General features: G+C 43.2%; 1 protein-coding gene across 1 annotated transcript; it reads left to right on the top strand.

Moving 5' to 3' along the window:
* Positions 1–13,790: 13,790 nt before the first annotated feature.
* On the top strand, positions 13,791–14,882 carry LOC121625146 (urotensin-2 receptor). Its single transcript, XM_041963208.1, has one exon. It carries the CDS (start codon positions 13,791–13,793, stop codon positions 14,880–14,882), a length of 1,092 nt encoding a protein of 363 aa, XP_041819142.1.
* The last annotated feature ends 5,213 nt before the right edge of the window (positions 14,883–20,095 follow it).

Genomic DNA, 20,095 nt, shown 5'->3' with positions numbered 1-20,095 from the left:
AATTTGTGCTTTCACAGGGAGACGCTGTGCTCGGCCAATATCGCTCATAGTTTTTACATTTCAGCTTTTGCACAGATTGAACAAGATATAACGTGCTCATTAGTGAGCTTTAGAGGTGCTGGGGAGCAGATTTAATTTACCTTTGGATGGAGCCAGGCTAGCTGTTTCCAGTTTAAGCTAAGCTAACTGGATGCCGCCTGTAGCTTCATATTTAGCCCAACATGAGAGTGTTTTCGATCCTCTCATTTCACTCAAGATTGTGAAGCAGCACATTAATGTCCAAAGGTTCATTTCTAAAACAAACGCTCTTGATTATAGGCAACATTTAAACAGCCAACAGACATCCTGTCTGTACTTTTGGCTTTAATTGAGTCTTTAAGTATAGGCCAGACGAGCGTACAATGTGCAGTCATTACACTACACTACCTTCTGTGAAAGGATGTAAGAAATGAGGGGTCATGGGGCTTGACATCCTTAATTGTACTGCAACAAAACGTGTCCTCAAAGCATAAAAACAAGGATCCACACAGGCAAAACAGCATCTTTAGCTGCAAATCACCACAGGAAATTAAAACCAAACAGTAACAGAGGCAAAAACAGTGATAGAAGACGTCTTTTCTAACCTAAATATCGTAATGAAAGGGAAAAAATCTCAATCAAAAGGATTATTGTTAGCAGTCATGTGGAAAGAGTGATTTGCAAACCAAAAGAAGTGATTAAAGCCTGCAGTGGGTTGACATCATGCTGACATTACAGACTGTGCCTGCAGATAATTGCTCTCACACACAGGTGCAAAATAAGAATTAGAGACAAACAGAGCTTCAATGTCAGCTGAGCTCCTGTAAGTAGCGATCGATGACGTGCATTTTGAGAAATGTAGTTAAATATAGTAAAGACGGATTCTTAGCAATGTTGTCTGTGTACATTGTACGTAGAAACAGAGTCCTGGTACCAACAGTGAGTCAGGCGGAGCGGAGTGCAGTGGAAATGAGGCTCAGATAAACAAAGCTACATCACTGAGTGTGAGCGGAAAGCTCATTTCCTGCGTCACCGCGACAGTCATGTTGTCCTGTTTCAGACAGTTACTGAAGGAGCTGCGGTCTGAAAATAAATCTGGATCGTGTGGATGTTTTTTGGTACGTAACAGTAGCAGAGTCTCATGGTCAACACGTGAGACTTGCTTTCACAGGATAGGTGAGACTTTGGCCTGTCAGTGGTGCTAAATGAAAAGTCACCAGTGTCAGTAGAACTTTGTTAACGTGTGCATCAAGTTTCATGGTAATGTATCCTGTAGTTCTTGAGATATTTCAGTCCACTTATTTCGACATGATGACTGAGTTTATAGCAAGTTTCTCATGCACTCAAGCTCCTGACTGAAGTGACTTCTGCTGATTCACAAACGCTCACAGGTTCAGTCAGAGGACAGCTGCCCAGACATTCAGAGCACTGCTTTACTAACAGTGATTCGACAATTCAGTCTGATTTGTCAAACGGCAAAACTGAAGCGCTACATAATGCTTCCTGCTACTGACGTGGGGTCTGCACCGTTCAGACAGGATGACGGGTTCACTGACACTCAGTCAAACCAAGCTTCGAGCTGCTTTTCTGCTCTGTAATGTCTCGCTGTTTATAGTACAAAGCCTGAAGAGGACTGATAGTGTTCTTTGCTTCAGTTTGAAAAGTTCTAAGTCCAAGCATTATTCAGTTTGGGTTTTTTTTTTTTTTTGGTTGGAGTTGCTGAGCTCAGTCACTTTCATTGAGCTGATTCCAGCTGAAGGCTCTATCAGCATCCCCGCATTGATTTTATGGCAAGACGGACGAGTGCCAACTGAAGGCTGTAGAAATGCTTCACTTGTTCTCACTGAAAAAGAAGTTCAGAGACAAAGAGTCTGGCCGTTCTGTCAACTCAACATCAGCGAAGAATCGGAAATAAAGGTACTTACAATTCATTTTCATCGTGTAGATGAGGTAGAAAGTGAATTAATCCAGTCAGACAGAGAGGCAAAAGAGATTTTCCTCAGTTTAACAACTGACTGAATGAGAAACGATTTCTGAAGCGGTCCAAAAATAATCTTATATAAGAATAACATCAATTGGTGATGAGCAAATTTGATGACTCAATAGTCCTGGTGTCCTCGGACCATGGCCTGGTATTGGTAATTTTAAGGGCCAGACGTACAGTCATTTCCCATTTGCATCGACCACAGCAGTCTCCATCAGGGGCGGAGGAACACAAATATCCCTGCTGGCAGTCAGTCTGATCCATAGACTGAAAGGGACCGGCACACACAAAGTGCAGCGTTTAAGGACAGAGTGTAGCTCATCCAGTGGCCTGTCACTCAGACCACCTCAGTGTGTTCACTCACAGAGAGTCTTACAATGCCAGGCTCCATGTGGTGTGATGAGCTCTCAATGTGAGGTTAAAGTCTGGAAAACATCCTCTGAGAAACAGATGAGCCCAGTCAGATATAAAGAACCTGAAGGGTTTGTATTGAGTGAAGGACAGAACTGTCATTCCTCTGCTGTACAACCTACATGTTTATCTTTATTTAAAGTTTTTCTGACTAAAACTTCCCAAACTTCAGTGACTGGGACTGCGCCATAAACCCTGACGATTTGAATCACCAGTCAAGAACCTCCTGAGTCAACTCGTCCATATAATCGCTGCACTTTAACAGCAGGACAGGCTGCAAACAAAAACCGAGCCTTGTCTCAAAATTACTGAAGTAAAAAAACGACAGATGGAAACGGAGGGTAGCACAGTGCAGGGTAGCACAGCATGCCGTGTTCCTGCATGCTGCTTTGAAGCTCTCAGCTTCACCGATGAATGTTACAGAAGTCAGCCAAACTTCTGAACCGGGCTTTAATACAACCTCCTCTACCACCGTCCAGTGTAGTGACTCCTCAGCTGACGGCAGCCCAGCGGGAGAGACGCTCAGTGGCATGCTGGGAGTTTATAACTGGACACACTTTTTATTTCTCTGACTGTGTGGAAGTCTGATATTTTCACATCACAGATGATGAACAAAAGCATTAAAATGTCAGTCGTAGAGGAAGAACATGCCGGCTGTTAAAGGAGGCGAGTGTGGCAGCTGCTCTGCAGGTGGGCAGAGATCATTAATGACATATTTTCCATAATGTAGCTGAGGTGCGTTGAAGAAAAAACATCAGTAATATGATGCCTGTTCATGAATAAAATGAAAAACATCGACAGACAAGATGAAGCAGGTCGAGTAAATACGATGCAGCATACAGCACAATATTTCCCTCTGGAATGTTGTGGGGTAAAAGTGAAAAGTCTCACAAAAGAGACACAGCCGAGCGAAAGTACACAAGTACCTCAAATCTGTACTCTGGTCACTTTCCATTTCTGCTACACGCCGCAAATCCAGGCCTGCACTCCATCTTTGACCCAGTGGCCTGACCGACACTCTGCTCAATCTCAGTCCATCCTCACCCTGGATAACCAGACATGGGGTGACCTCTGACCTCGGTCAGGACAGTAGCTTCTATCAAAGCCCGAAAGCTCAACTCCTACAGTCACAGTAAAAAATCCAATTTATACAACACAATGTCTCTCCTTTCTTTGAAAAGGGTAATTTTTGTGGATAGAATTCAGATTTCTAGCCACACCAACATCTCAACAACTATTGGACTGTCATGAAGTTTTGTACAGAGGATCTGCAGAGGATGAAATCTACAGATTTTAATGATCAACTGACTTTTCCTCTTCTGCTGGGGTGGGCAAGCTGTGAGGTTCATTATGCATATACCATGGGGGTGTGGAGGGGGCTTACTTTGCTTCACCATGAAGGCCAAATCACACAGACACTTGCTATTATTGAGTTTCCACGTCAGGCTTTCATTATTATTTAGTGCTGATTCACAAAACCTGCCTGCAGAGCTCATTCTCTGTCAAAATGTGGTCTTGTGAAAGCTGCTTGCTGGGCCTCCAGACTCCACTAAAGAGCGTTTACTTCATCAAAGCCTGAGCTTTGCCTTGTAGCTCATCCAGTTTAACATGTTTGTAGCTGGACTGACTCTTGAGATTTTCATCACTGTGAGGGCTTAGTCACACTGACGTCTCTTTCACCTCGACAAAAAAACAAATCGACAACAGGGACACTGCGTCTGCTCACGTTTTGCTGACAAGCGGCATGATGCACTAACGTAATATCAGCTGCGCCGTGTGTTGTGTTCAGTGATCGCTCAGAAAAACCTGTTATACTGTTATTTACTTAATCGCTCAAAAAAACAGTTTTTGGTTGTATTCATGAATAGGCTCACGGTCCAGAGGTTCTAGTGCCAACATTTGCAAAACTAATGACATTTCCATCAGCCTCAACTGTGCTTGTATGCTAACACGCTGTCCTACGACAATGATACGATAACGAACAGCCAAGTACAGCCACAGCTGGCTGTAGACTCTTAGTCTTGTTTTAGGCTTTTAAAGTTAAAAATCAAAGAAAATAAATAGTAAAATGAAAGTGAAAATAAATCTGGACATCTTGATCTGAATTAGGTGCATTGATTGCATAAAAATCAATATTCAAGAGAGGCACCTTTTGACAGCTTTGAATTCATGCAAATTGATCCTATTAACTTTGTATGTTTGGACACTGTAATTTGCCCTACATTCTGGAATTACTTAGTGAGTTAACCCTGAACGCCCACCCCTGTACTGGCCATAATTTGACCTTTTTGAACATGAAACTAATAAATAAATAAGGGTAAATGTGCAAAGTGTAAATAATATTGCTTTGGTGGACAGCCAGACTGTACTTTATATAGGGAGACACTATGTTTTTGTCACTTCAGTTGTACACTCTGTCATGAGTTGTACCTGGATTACTTTAATGACCGGCAACAATGATTCATCTATCCCAACATATATTACGTGCGCTGGCAGTCTCTGAAAGCTCCACATAGTGCTGGGGTCCCACAGGCAGATCAGGAGTTGGCATGAGGTAAAAAAGTTATTTTCAAGTCCAGCCACAAATTCTGAAACTAACTGAGGTCTGGACTCTAAGTTGGTCACTCCAGCACATTCATATTGATTTCTTAAAGGCCTTCATGTGCAGGGTTGTTGTCGTGCTGAAAGACAAATCTTGTCCCAAGTGACAGCTCCAGAATTGCAAACAAACATCCCCACAGCCTGATGCTGCCACCTCCAGGCGTCCTGCTGGGGATGGTGGGTGTGATGACTTTGTTCTCACTGTAAAACATTCCTCCACTTTGCCATTCTGCAAGATATTTAAAGAATGCTGTTCACGGGCAGTTGTATGTAGCGCAGCACAGTCACCGTGCTCACATGGCCATCCAGAGCTCAATATAGCGAGGAAACTGGAATGAACTCTCCACCAAGGGAAGTTGCTATTCAAATATATATATATATATGTGATGTATCAAAAAACTTAAAGTCCCTGTCCAATCAAAAATAATTTAACTTATCGTCACTTCACTTGGATGTATGAGCTTCACTGTGTGGAATGATGCATGTGCAGAGTTTGTTTTCACATTGATCTGCTGCAAGGAGTTAAAGTGCTCATCTTAAAATCTGAGTTCAACACGTGGACTTTTGAAATGAATAATATCTGCATATTCAGAGGTTCAAACAAGGTAATTTAACTTTTCAGACATAAATAACTGCCCGTAGTAGAATATACATCATAAAACATGGAGAGGATCTTTAAGTAAGCAAGAAGTAACTGTGCTGTGCGAATGAAACATAATCCTACTTTTTTTAAAAAATACACATACTAGAAGTGCACATGTAACTGCATGCATTAGTGTCCGCCATATGTGATTATAGTGTCTTTCAAATGATTCTAATGTCATAACTGTTTGCTTGAAGGAAAATGAGACAGTCCTGCAGGTAATTGCTGCAGCCTATGTGCTGCATTTAGCCCATTCATCTCTGGCCAGATCTGTGGGAGGGGGAAGAGCAGCAAGGGCTGCTGTCTGGCAGAGTGTGTGCCGAAGCAGGCATTTTTTAAATGTATTGATTCAACACATGGTTCTAAAAGCTTTTCCAGATTTATTGTTATTTGCCTTTGACAAAAACAGTTGCAAGGTCAAACCGGAGCCTATGCAAAGGGTTAGGGTTGGGACAGAGTCACTGTACCTGCTTACTGTGAGAGCCCATAATGCTAAAATCATATCATTCTGGTGTTTACAACTACCTATCCATTTATTTGTCTATTTGGCAAATGCAAACAGGGAAAAGTTATTTGAGATTATGACAAACCCGGAGGCACAAGGTTTTAGGACTCAAAATGCAGACCACAGACAACTCAGCGAAGTTTCAAAATAAGGAAAATTTATTAACTCAAAGCGCTCAGGATAAATGACAAAATGCAAACAAGGAAATGTAACAAAGTACAACTGAAAACGCTAAGGATAACTGGACTAGGTAAGGAACAAAATATCTACGGCTCAAAATGGCTCAACAACAAAGTATCAAACAAAAGAGGCAAAGCTGGACTAATCACAAAAGCTAGATAACAAAGTAGCAAACAAACGATTCAAGATCATGGAACACTAGATAGCAAGGCAAGTACAGGACAAGGCACAAGACATCTGGCACAGGACAAAGGGAGACGCAGACTATATATACACGAGGTAACGAGGAACAGGTGGAGACAATCAGGGCGGGGTAGACAATCAGACAGGCGGGGAAACACACCGGGAAGTCAAGGGCCTGAAACGAGAGGAGAGCTAGGCTTCACAATAAAACAGGAAGTGCAAGACAAGACATGACGCTCGTGAACAAAACACATTAACAAATCCAACGCGACATGACAGATTACTGAACATTTGAAAAAAAATCTACCAATAATTTACATGCGAGTAGACGAGCACCTTTATAATCAGGGTTTCCCACAGCGTTTTATATTGGAGTCACTGTGCCTCACCTGAAATCAAGAGCTAATGAAAAAAAAACATATGACATTTATTTACAACTATTAATTGATATTAAGAGTAAAACAGTTTAAACTGTCATTTAGATTGATTAGAAGAGGAATGAGAATGCATCAGATTATGTTGGTGGTTGGTTGGATGGGTGGTTCAGATCAGCAGATGATCGATTACATCAAACATCTACTTTGCAGTAATTAATCAGAGCTGCACTCACTCGTTTTTACAAGTTAGGAAAGGTCAAGACAAATAGACCAATCAGACACAGTTAAGTGCTGTGAGTGAGAATAAACTCTTAACCCAAACCTGCTTATCCACACTTTGATGTCACATGGGCAATACTGAATCACCAACTAAGCCTAGCTACAGGGCGAATCACTTCGCTTTGGTAATTTGATTAATAAGTTCTGAAGGGGTTTGGATCATGTTCATGCAACATCATGGACATAAGGCAGGCCTTTCATTGTTACTAAAAATGTTGTGGAACTGCTTTGATAGCTGATAAGTGATTGATACCCACATTGAAAATTCACCAACGATGAGGTGTCTTCTGAATTGGGTGTGTTTCTCTTCTCTGGTTTTTTCAAGTCCACCCCTATTTTTGAGGAGATAGCACAATGTAGCTGTGCCCATTTGTTGTTCTCTGTGAAGTGGACATTTGGATTTGTGTCATCCTAATTCTGAACTACTGGCTTCAATGTATTCAACGCCTTTACCTTGTGTGTAGGTATAGATAAGTATTTGAATTTCAATTTGCCACTTTAACTGAGGTGAAATTCGTGTGGAGTACAGGAATGGACACAGGCAGAGCAGCAGTGGTGTTCAGATAGCAGAAAGTCCTCGCTGTGAGGGGGAAAAAAAGTATATCAAGGCATTAAGAGGTATTGAGTCAGCAGTTACATTAGCCATGCATTGAGCTGCAACTTTCTGTTTCCGGGGAAGCAATCTAAATTAGTCAGATTAGGTCCAGCAGCAAGATCCAAACCAGCAGCAGAGCATTGAAGAGGGTGGTCAGTCGAAAAGCTGACAGCGGAGAAAGTGAAACTTTAGGATTACAAAAAAAAAAAAAACACTGAAAAAAGCTATTATAATAGAAACGAACCAACCTAATACACCAGCATATACAGAAAGGAAATAAATACTTTAAACACAAAAGTAGTATGGCATAGAAAAAATAGAAGGAGGGGTAAGTGAATGCACCACATTGAGACTATCATGCTTACTCTAACCTATATTTGATATTGGATTCATCTGATTATCTACCTCAAAACAAGACAGGAAATTACAACAAGTACCAAACTTTGCAAGGCCAGTCCTTTCAGTCTGTCAGTGCAGTTCTAATCAATCATTTCAAGTCAAGAGTTGAATGCGATCAAATTCACTTTCATGCTAAATATTAAGCTAGAGCCATTAGGCGATTAGCATTAGCCTAGCATAAAGACTGAACGCAGGGGGAATCAGCGAGCCTGGCTCTGTAGATAAGTAAAATAAAATCAGCCTACAGTAGCTCAATAATTATAACATTTTATTTTTTAGGATTAATCCCTACACAAACAGACAGAACAAAGCACAATATGTTTATTAGTGGGTTTTATAGATTTTCTTTACGTTTGGACATAGCCAGGCTAGCTGGTTCCCCCTGTTTCCAGCCTTTATGCTAATCTAAGATAACTGCCTGTTGACTGTAGCTTCATATTTACTGTACAGACATGAAATTAGTGTCTTGTCATCTAACTCTTGGCAAAAACTTATTTTCTTAAGACACATGAAAACAGTGCATATTTAAGTGTGAAGAATTAATCTTTCTATTAACTAAATTGCCAAAATGTGTAATGTGACTGTAAATGTGTTTGTCTCTGTGTTGGGCACACAGTGCATGCTGGGATTGACTCCAGGTCACTCTGAACAGGATACGCAGGTACAGAAAAATCAATGGATTAATGCAGAATTGCAGAGACATTAGACGCTCATAAAATTATTAAATCCCTTTGTGGTGCAAATTAAAGTTCCTATGAAGCACTGAGCAGGGTGCTTTTGATTTGCACATTTCTGTGGTTCCTGTAAAAACAGGCAGCTAGGAAAGGCTTCAAAAGTGGTATGATCCAGTTGTTGTAAAGAATGAAAAGAACAATAAACACCAGTAAATAAGAAAGATTTTACCATCACGTTGAAGCAGGTGTTGAGCCGTTTGGCGTTCCCTCAAAGATTGTTCAAACTTGTCTTTTTATGCAGCGACACAGGGAGCGACAAACGATCAGAAAAAGTGCAAGCTGATTTAAAATCGGGTCAAGAATTACTGAGCTTTCTTGTGCTGACAGGAGACATTGATTTGTGTGTAACTGCAATCAACTAAACCAGAGTCGGCAGCACTCTGTAAACCTGACCCTGCCAAATTCTGCTGCTACCGCCCCTTAACATGTCGCACACACACACACACTCACCCACACACACACACACACACACAGGCTCCTCGCTGCCTCTTTCTGTCACTCTCTGACAGGCCAAGTCTAGGCCTGTCAGTCATCAGCTGAGGTCTTTTGTTTTTTGGGGGGATAAGCTGTTTACATGCATCCCTATGATCACAATAGGATAAATATACACTGAATATCACTATGGAAACCAGGCATGCACCATCCACATGAACCACGAATAAACAGGAAAATATGCACTTTATCTGAGATATTGTAAATGTGAGGTTATGTAACATGAGAACGCCAATCACACAGTCTGTACACTACACTGCACGTTTTTATGATCCGATAGTGAACACTGAATCCTCTTTTCTGCACAAAAACTGGACAATCCTGATCTTGCACGATCGCATACGTTCACATGCAAACCAAGGCAAAACAGTGGATGCACACACTCGTTTATATATGCAGACACCTCGCAGAGCTTCATAATGCACTGTGCGGTGTGGACAATACGCATCACAAGAGGCCAAAACAGAAATGAGTTCAGTGGAAAAAAACTAATGAGTCTGACCTTTCTACATCTATACTCCTGTTATTCAACAATCTGGATATAAAGCACCTTGTAAATTATGTATCAGACACCTCATCTAATTTCCATCTGTGGCCGTTGCTGCTGAACGCGGCGTGTGTCTTGCATGATCAAACAGCAGATGTTGTTTCTCCTCGCCAGTTCGACAGAAGCAGCAAAAGTGACGACATTTAGTGCTTTCCAGCTGTTTCCACAGCACCTGTCAGTCAGCTGGGGATGCTAGAAGGCTAGATGCTACAATCCTTAGGAGAAACTTAAATTCTTATTGTACAGTGAGACTATTGTTACATAATTATACAACTATGAATTATACCCCCTCCCTCCCTCTCTGCTGGGTATAACTTGCTGAATGTTTCGCCTCTTGCGTAAGACTTCTCAAGCTTTTAGTGCCTGAAAATAGAGCCTGGCCTTTACTGCATGAATCCATCTCTACTTAGAGACTGATCCGTTCTGCACACACAAAGTCTTCTCACACTTCCCATTCATGCAGATAGAAAAGACATTTTTCCTCTTCTTCACCTCAGAAATACCACATCTTTCTTTTTGAGCGATGCTTTCTCTTCTCCTCTACTCTCCCATCACTTTCCACTCTTCCTTTCCTGTTCCCTCCCTTTTTTCTTCTGACCTGTCGCCCTGATTCCCATGATTTTTGTGGCTCATTCCATTCAAATCCAGCTTAATGTGAATTCGGACCCTCTTGTTAAGTCCATGCGCGGGAAAAATAAAGACACATCACCCCCCTGCTTCAGCTGCGCTGACATAATACTGTGTAACATACAACCCATATTTGCGAGGCCGTGGGATCTACACTATTCTAGTCTCTGCCTGCTTCCTGCACTGCAGGGTCTGCGGCTTGCTTTTATCATGAAACAGTCTCATCAGCATTACAGTACAGCCTTTAGCAGTTTCAGCGGCAAAACACTGGGAAAACGGGTTTGGAATATGTCACCCTCACCAAAAAAGTGAATTAAGCAAGTTAGTCATTTTAAAACCAAACTGAACTAAAACATCTGCAAATGTTTTCAGAAGCAGGATTTTCTTAAAGTAAACTTTTTTGGCTGGCCTGATAACCAGACTGAACTGCGATTTCTTTTTTACTTCATTAGTTCAGACAGAACAAAAAGGGAATTTTCACATCACATGAAATTGACTGCTTGACTGTTGCTGACGTCCATATTTACTCGACACAAATAGCCAAACTGCGCAGATGCCATGTCTAGCTAACACACACTGAATGTACGGCTGCAGGGCTGCCAGCTCTCACACATGGAGCGTGAGGTCTATGCAACAGACACAGATCTCACACTCTCACACCGAACAGCCTTCCTCAAGCTGACTCTTCGTCTTTGCTTCCTCCAGTGTAGTTACTATGCCTGCATTTCAATTATACTGCCATCATTGACTGACAGGCTCAGTGTTCAGCAGGTAAGCGCCTTCATCACTGAACAACTTATTGTCTCTACGGGGAGAGGAATGCTGCACAAATGTAACGCCACGCTTGCACATGCTGTTTTTCATGTATTTCAGTCACATTAACTTGGCAGGTATGCAAGGGTGGTATGAATTGATTGGATGTTCCTCGTGTAGCAGCACAAAGCCATACCCTCGCCCACCACCACCACCAGTTCTCCAGCAGTTAGCTTCATTTTGCTGCACCTCTTTCCTCCTTCAAATGCGCTCCCTCTTAGCTCCACCTTGTCTCTTTTCTCATTCTCTCTTTCACCTGCACCATACATGTTCTCTCCACCCTGCATGGCCAGCCAACCAGGAGTTCTCCCGTTGCTCCTGATGACCTCTCAGTGCCATCACGCATATTAAGCTGGTGTATTACGAATAGAAAATATAGTGATTGGTGCAAACTCTGTGAATGTATGTTTACATACAATATATATATATATATACGTATACTCACAGCTGTTCTGTTGGATGGTATGTGACGTGTATTGTTGTTTTTTCTGTTGTGAATGTGGTTTAAAAATGTCCCTTGCAAATGTTTCATGAGAAAAGAAATAGATCCAGCATGTGTTAGGCCTCGAACATACACAGAACACACCCTGATGAGAAGCCCTGACTGTAAACATGATGATTACTACAGGGCTATAGAACAGAGCTAAGAGAAAACTTCTATTGCATTACGCTTGTCGCACTGCCCCTGCTCATCTGCAGCCCACACCTCTCGCGTCCTCGGCAGAATTCGAAGGACGGACACACCAGCTTCTGCTTTTGTTAAGATTAAAATTGCAGGCTGATTAAAATGAGGATCAGCCTAACAAGTGCAGAGCCACACCAGATCAAAAGGAGTACAAGTGTTCCTGTGATGTACTTGCTGTTGCAGCGCGGGGGGGCAGTTTAATCCTAGAAGTCATGTCCTCTGGCATCTGATTCAATTATTTATCTGGCAGGAGGAGCTGTGTATGAGTGTGTGTGAGCGAGAGAGAGAGGGAGGGAGGATGAAGAATGTGACAACTGAAAACACACATTACACAGACAGACTACGGGTGTCACACTGTTAACTGTCGCCTCTTTTACCCCCTCGCCTTTTCCCACTGCACTTTCAGTCCAACATGGCCCAGCTAATGATGAATGCTATATTTCTGGCTGCAGCGCTGCTCTGAAACTAAAACTGTGACTGGTGCACACACACTTCACTTCACACAGAGCGCCAGAGAGCCTTTTTTTAGCGGCGAGGATGGATGGCATCGTATCGTAGTCGGTCTCAGAGATCAATCACCCGTGCATGGGTGAGTCTGAGGACACCTACGCTGTCTGGCAAAGATTATTGGCTCATGATAGCTGGCTCAATAGTGAAGCTGGGAAGACAAGAGGGGCTGCGAGGGGGCAAAGTCCACCACTGGAATTAAAAATTAAAGGACAGTTTTATGAACAATGTGGGGGATGTGCAGGAGATGCTGTCTGCTTGCAAACACTAAGAGTACGTGTGTGATTGCTTCCAAGTTTTCCACTGGAGGCAGAGATCGTTAAAACTCTGAACAAATTAACCTCAGCAACAAATAATTAATCAAATGGCAAAGTAGATGTCAGTTATCTCTTTGACAGAAGTGCTGTCCTTGAAAATAAAAGACAACTGAGCTTGCTGCAACAGAAGGAGCCTTAATTTCTTCTGAGCAGAAGCTGCAGCATCAACAGATCCGTCTACATCCATTAAAGAAACACACTCATGTGAGATTCTGCTCTGGACATAAATCTTAAATTAGTCCCTGGCATTTGAAAACCGCTGCATCAAATGATCATCATCTTTAATGATTTTCGGCGCACTTCCTGCAATAACTCCATGTCGATCACGGTGAGGTGCAGGAACCGGATCCCTTGCGCAGAACCAGGAGCTCGGTGTGTGAGCCCTCACCTTGCGGAATGCGTGTGGTCGTTACAGGAGGGGAAAAGATGAATTATCAACGCTGGGTCAGCTCATCATTATCAGTCTCATCTGCAGCGAGCAGATGGCACACTGGAGATTAACTGTGATATTCAAAAGCGAATTTTAGAATAATTAACGCTGCCAAGTCCGTGCGTACAATTGACTCTTGTGTGGCTTTGACTGACATTTCCCAAGTTAATGTCGGGCTTCAGCTGCATATCAGCGCCTACCAAACTTTTTTTTTTTGCACAAGTCAGAGTGAGAGCTTCCTCTCCTTTCTCACCTGCACTCTAGCAGCTGGAAACCGTCGCACTCGCGAGCTGGCTGGAAATCTTAACACACTTTTCATATGAGACAGTCAGTGCGAGCGGCACCGCGGTGACGTCAGGAGCGGTGAGCGGAGAGGCGGACGAACGAGACGCAACCTGTGCCAGTGCGCATCTCCCCAAACTTCTGCGGGGCTGTCCGGGAGCGCACAGCGAGAGCACCAGCGATGAGTAACGATTCCGTCCGTTTAAACACGAGTCCGCCGCGGATCGGCGGCGGCGGCGGCTCCGGAACCGTGGATCATGAACTCGTCATCACCTCTACTTTCGGGACGCTCCTCTCTGTTGTCTACATCATCGGAGTGTCGGGGAACGTGTACACCCTGGTGGTGATGTGTCACTCCATCCGCTTCGCCACTTCTATGTACATCTCCATCATCAATCTGGCTCTGGCGGACCTGCTCTACCTCTCCACCATCCCCTTCGTGGTGTCCACCTACTTCCTCAAGGACTGGTACTTCGGGGACGTAGGATGCCGCATCCTGCTCAGCCTGGACCTCCTCACCATGCACGCAAGCATCTTCACCCTCACCGTCATGTGCACGGAGCGCTACCTGGCCGTCACCAAGCCGCTGGACACCGTGAGACGCTCCAAGAGTTACCGGAAAGCGCTGGCGTGGGGCGTGTGGCTGCTTTCTCTAGTCCTCACCGTGCCCATGATGATAATGGTCGCCCAGACCACTAAGAACACGCCGGACGGGGGTGTGAAGAGGATGTGCGCACCCACCTGGGCGCCCCTGGCATATAAAGTGTACGTGACTGTCTTGTTTGGCACCAGCATCATGGCACCGGGCCTCATTATTGGTTACCTGTACGTCAAGTTAGCCCGCACTTACTTGGAGTCCCAGCGCAACTCTGTGATCAGCAGAGACGGCAAGCGCTCCCCCAAGCAGAAAGTGCTGATCATGATCTTCACCATCGTGCTGGTGTTCTGGGCGTGCTTCCTGCCGTTCTGGATCTGGCAGCTGCTGCCTCTGTACCACACCAAGCCCCTGAGCCTGGCCTCGCAGACGCACACCTGCATCAACTACCTGGTGGCGAGCCTCACGTACAGCAACAGCTGCATTAACCCTTTCCTCTACACGCTCCTCACCAAGAACTACAGGGAGTACCTGAAGAACAGGCACAGGAGCTTATACAGGTACACGTCCTCTTTCAAGCAGCGGCCGCCCAGCCTCTACTCGTGGGGGAAGTCTGCGTCCTCCAGCAATCAGTTTGAGTTCAACTCAGAGACGCTGGTCATGGGCACGCTGAAGTGACTTTTGAATCGCGCGGAAGAGAAGGGAAAGCTTCTGGAGCCGCCATAGGTGGGTAATGACCTCTCCATTACGCACAGGCCTGTGCGCACTGCTGATCAAAGTCACAGCCTTATTCTTTCTCACCGTTCATGGTTCTGTATTGAGTAGCCTGTAGTCAAACAGCACTGTTCTCCAGACATAACATAATCCTTTCTAGTCTGAGGAAACCCATTTATTCCATTCATGCCTGGCACCCTCAGCCCCACTCAGCCCCTGCTAACCCTGTGACACTTCTGTCTGTCTGCTGCTCCTTCACCTCCTGGACTGTGCTCAGCTACAGTGATGGCTACAGGTTGGTTTACGGTTTTATGTGAAATAAAACAACAATGCATCAGCTAACTCGGTTTATATAAAGTAGTGTTTTCAAGCATTTAATAAGAGTTTGTGGAAAGTAATTTAAGTTCTGTTCTGCAGTATGAGCATTAACCTGGAGCAAAAAAGTGGGGCCCTAGGGGGGCCTGGAGAAAAAAAAAAAGTGCTGTTGGGTCCTTACTGACTCCCCACTTGCAAAGGCTGGATCACCAACCAGGCTAAGGGCAACTTGGCACAGGCTGTGTCCGTGGCAACTGTTTTGTGGTGATTTGATTTGGTAATATGCACCACTGAGGAGTAATTTCTAACTGAGCTGGTAAGTGCCCTTAGGTGGCTCATCAATTTTCTTGAGGCCCTGTCTTAAAGAGGGGACTTGTCCAAAAGTCTTAATACATTTCATTTGCTGTTAATATTATGCTTCCATGTTCTTAAACAAATTGTGTTAATCAAATTATCACACATTTCAGTGGCAGACGTGTTTCCTTAAGCTGCAGTGCACCGAGCTCTCAGGGCCCCTGTATATAGCACCATAAAAGTTCAATTAGGAGCAGCGGCTCATTTTTTTCCCGGGCCCCCTCGTGCATTGATCACATACCCTGCCACCAAGTTCCCAGTAAACCCAGTGCAAACCGTACACTGCTGGAGTAATGCATCATTTGTGGTTATTTGATATGCATCACAGGAGTGCAGCCGAGAGGTTGAGGCCCCACGTGTGCACCACAATGTCGAACAGCCCGAGTTCAGCTGGGGACCTTTGTTGACATTCCCAGTCTCTCCATCCCGTCACTTCCTGTCATCTCTGCTCTCTCTCTAATAAAGGCATAAAAATGCTCCTAAAATATGTGCTAAATGACAAGCACCATGAAAGCATAATACAAACTATAAAAATAAAGCTCTATAAACTAGATTTTGACACAGGGCCCCTTTTTTTAGTCAGTGATGCAGGACCTTTCTTAGGGGATAAATGTACAAATTAGGGATGTGCACATTTAATCGATTAAACCTCGCTACCCTCGCCAGTCAGCACCAGAAACACTCACTAGTGTTATTATTTTATTAGTATGTATATTTAAATTACAGCATAATGTGTGTAATGTGTTCAGATTGCAGTGTCACACATTTCAACACCATTTAAAATGAAATATGGTTCTTGAAAAACATGATTTCTGTTTGTGGCTATGCAATATTTTATCAGACAATGTTTAACCTTATAGATTCAATTGTGAGCAATTCTGACTGATTTTTCTGAGTGTCTTCTTCTCTTTAGACTGGCTGACCAGTCTAAGTTTAGACTCACTTGTACACATCAGGGAAATTAGCTACAAATTTGAAAGTAATGAAATCAAAACCGATATGGGGCTCCGGGACAGCTGACTGCCCTGCCCAGTGGGTGATCCATCTCTAGAAGGTGGTCCTGTGCAACAGGTTGACTTTTTATTTACCATCACGTCACAGATTAAAACTCAGAAAAATCTTATTTCCATACCAGTCACATGGAGTGTAAAGCCAGACGGGTGTTTTTGCTTTGTGAGTGAATTTAGCTCAGGGGAACTGATGTGAGCCCACATCTGTACCTCAGAGGCGTTCTCTGGCAGGAGATGAAAAAAAAAAAAACAGCCTCTCTACCTGCATGGCCAAACACTTTCACTGAATCTCCCCGCGTCCTCCCACACACTCCTTCACCACTGTGGTAAACTCAGAGCCAGAAACACGTACTGCTAAGACGAAGCACCTCCAACTAGGCTCTGTACGCTCTGTTGACTGGTCTGAACTGTCGTCCACTTACCTGAATGAGGGCGATGACACTTCTGCGATGACGGAGCTTTGTCATAGCTTTGCGTTTATGCACTTTACACACTTTTGATCACCTGATTTGATCAGCATCCAAAAAGACGTAAAATGCACCGAGAGAAGGAGGTGACAGTCCCTTCTGCTCAGGATGTTCCTTTTGGCAGGTATCTTAATGAGCGATGCATAAATGCGCCTCATGTTTTATGGAGAGTTTATAACTCTTTAATTAGCACGCTCCTAGCACTGAAGGGAAGCTATTTTACTTTAATCTGACTTATTAAAGTCTTCTCAGCTCACAGAACCATCTGCTGTAAAGCTCCTCTGTCCTGTTTAGATTCGCCAGGCCGGGGCTGGAAAACGACCTGCGTCTATACGGCGAGATGGATGGTTGTGCTGCATTATGCATGTGTGGACACGGCTGCCGTGCTTCTCAACAATATGTTTGTACAGAAAAACATCCTCAATGAATACTATCTGCATGATATCTACAGCCGCAATATTTCCAAACTAATGACCCAGGCGGGATTGCACACTTTGGTGCACTTGGACTTTTGTGTGTGTTTGCATGTCAAATGTCACAAAGTCATGCATAAATTCATTGCAGTCAGTCCCTTGGTGCTTTACAGACGCTGCCACATGTTGAAAAATGGCCTCTCCGTCTTTCTTTTTCTTGCTTCTCCCCACATTCTCTGTCAGCTCTTTGCCTCATTTCTCCCATGCAAATTACGGCTACGACCTGGTCTGTGCGGGACTTATCAGCTTATGGCTGCATACATTCAACATTCATGAGAAATCGAGGAGGGATTTGTTGATTTCTCTCCTGAGCCGACAAATCTGTTCACCCCTGAGCTGAAGAGAGGCACTTATAGTTTTGCTGCAATGCAATACTGTAGTCCCCAAAGAGAGAACTTAGACACATTTACCAATACTTGATATACAGTATAAAAATAGCCACAGTAGTTGAATTAGTTTTATCACCAGGTTATGATTGAGGATAGGTGAGTCTGTACATTTAGTCCAAACTTTAAAACAGAGTAACAGCAAACAGGTGATTCCCCTATAAAGATTTAGGTTTCTCTACTAGATTAGGCCTTTCAGGGTATATTCATAGATGCAACAAGCTGTAAACATAGCATCCACATATTATCGGCTTATAAGGCTCATATCAGAGTGTTAGTAAAGTGTTACCTATTTACGCATCTAGCAGACACATTAGCACACATTTGGAGACATGTTTCTGGCCACATGGTGAATGTCAGGCCAATATTTACAATCTTTTGGTCTCCACTAACTCTAACTTTAGCTGCTAAATGCTCCAGCTAGTTGCTAACTTTGTCTGTCTGAAACAATGAGCTGAAAGACGCCAAAACAGATTGATCTCTGTGAGTTTGCACTTTGAGCACTCGTCATTTGATCAATAGTTAACATAAAAACATTGATTATAACAGCTTTAATCATGCGAAGTTTCGTTACAAGCTGTTCATCTTTGGACCCATTCCTAACGTCACTGACCAATCATATCAAACCACTCGTTGTCATAAAAAAATCCCATCCTATAATGTTGATACCAGACTCTTTTCTTTCTTTTTTTTTAATCAGAGCTTTTGATTTATTGATTGCTGCTGGAATGTGAGAGAAAGAGAATTTCAACAAATACAACAGAAAAACATTAAGTTTACTTTAATCCTCATGACTAATATACTAATTTAAATGTGTTGAAACGGTGGAGTGCCACTTTAATGTATGAGAGCCCGCCGCTGACAACAGAGAGGTGTAACACTAGATCAATATACACTTGTTTCAATTAAACATGATACATTCACTGTAGAGACATTTGAAAGTGTTTGAAAATAATATTCACAGTTGCAGGTTTTGACCTTTAAATGACATAAAACACTGCCAGTGTGTGTCATCTGACCAGAGGCGTCCGTCATATCACCTTTGTTGGACAGAAACGTTTCATCTTTACAGCTAATAGTACTTTGAGGTCCTACTGTTATCATTATCAAGCCACGATTCTGCGCTTGACCTCCATCTGAAACGTAGGCATTTTAGCTTGTGACCTGAACAAAAATCAGCTGTGATATTTACTATAAGTACACGATAACATTTGAGTCCCAGTGGAGGAAGTTATTCCCACGAAAATAACTTTCTCATGAAGAATCATTAACGTGTTCTACATCTTTCAGCCCGAGGGTTTCTACCTGTTTGTTAAGTGCTTACACTGACAGACACCTCCAACAGTTTCACTAAATGGGGCTTAGTCTAGTCAGCGGAGTCCGGCTCCTCCCTAGGCCCTGTTGTGGACGCTCGTTGGCACAAGCCAGTGTCGATAACACTGGTAATCAGACACAGAGCAATTAATTACACAGCTCATATCATGATAGAAGTCTGTTGAAGGAGATGTTGTATCACAAGTGCAGTATTTGTTCAGATTGCCTTAAGGCTGCCAAAGGCTCGGTAATAATAATGTAAGCGTACACTGTAATTGTACAGTGTAAGCGCTGTCTTGAATGCATACATTCAAGACTGTTTACCAGCTAATGGAAGCTCCAGTTACACTGATCTCTGCACAGTTCTGACCTGTACACCACGCAAGGATGTGGAGTTACAAGAAATATAAATGTCTCAACAGTCATATGAAATACGAGTCTGATCTTACATTTTTCCTTAATGAATACTGGGACTGACGAGTTCTACGCCGCAATACAGGGACAATGCTGCTTCTTTATCTCCAGGGTCCATTAGCTTATTATTAGTATTCATCAAGCACATACAGCATTTAAGACCCTATTTAAAAAAAGTTCAGCTGGAAACATTAAAAAATCAGGTGGAGACAGCGTTTTCAGCCCACTTTTGGAGCATATATGACTTGAATTGATTAGCTACAGCTGATAAAACCATAAAATCCATTATCCGTTATTTCAGCTGATGAAATTGACCGTCAACAGCTATGCACGACTGTCATGAAAAGTCTGCTTCTACCTTTGCCTGAAGCTGATTCAAAAATGATGACGAATTTTGAGTGTCGTCTGCCACAGTTATTAGTGTAACCTGACAGACTTAACAAC

This window comes from Chelmon rostratus, chromosome 21, assembly GCF_017976325.1.
Source record: "Chelmon rostratus isolate fCheRos1 chromosome 21, fCheRos1.pri, whole genome shotgun sequence".
Taxonomy (NCBI): Eukaryota; Metazoa; Chordata; class Actinopteri; order Chaetodontiformes; family Chaetodontidae; genus Chelmon; species Chelmon rostratus.
This window is presented reverse-complemented; position numbering and strand designations above follow the sequence as displayed.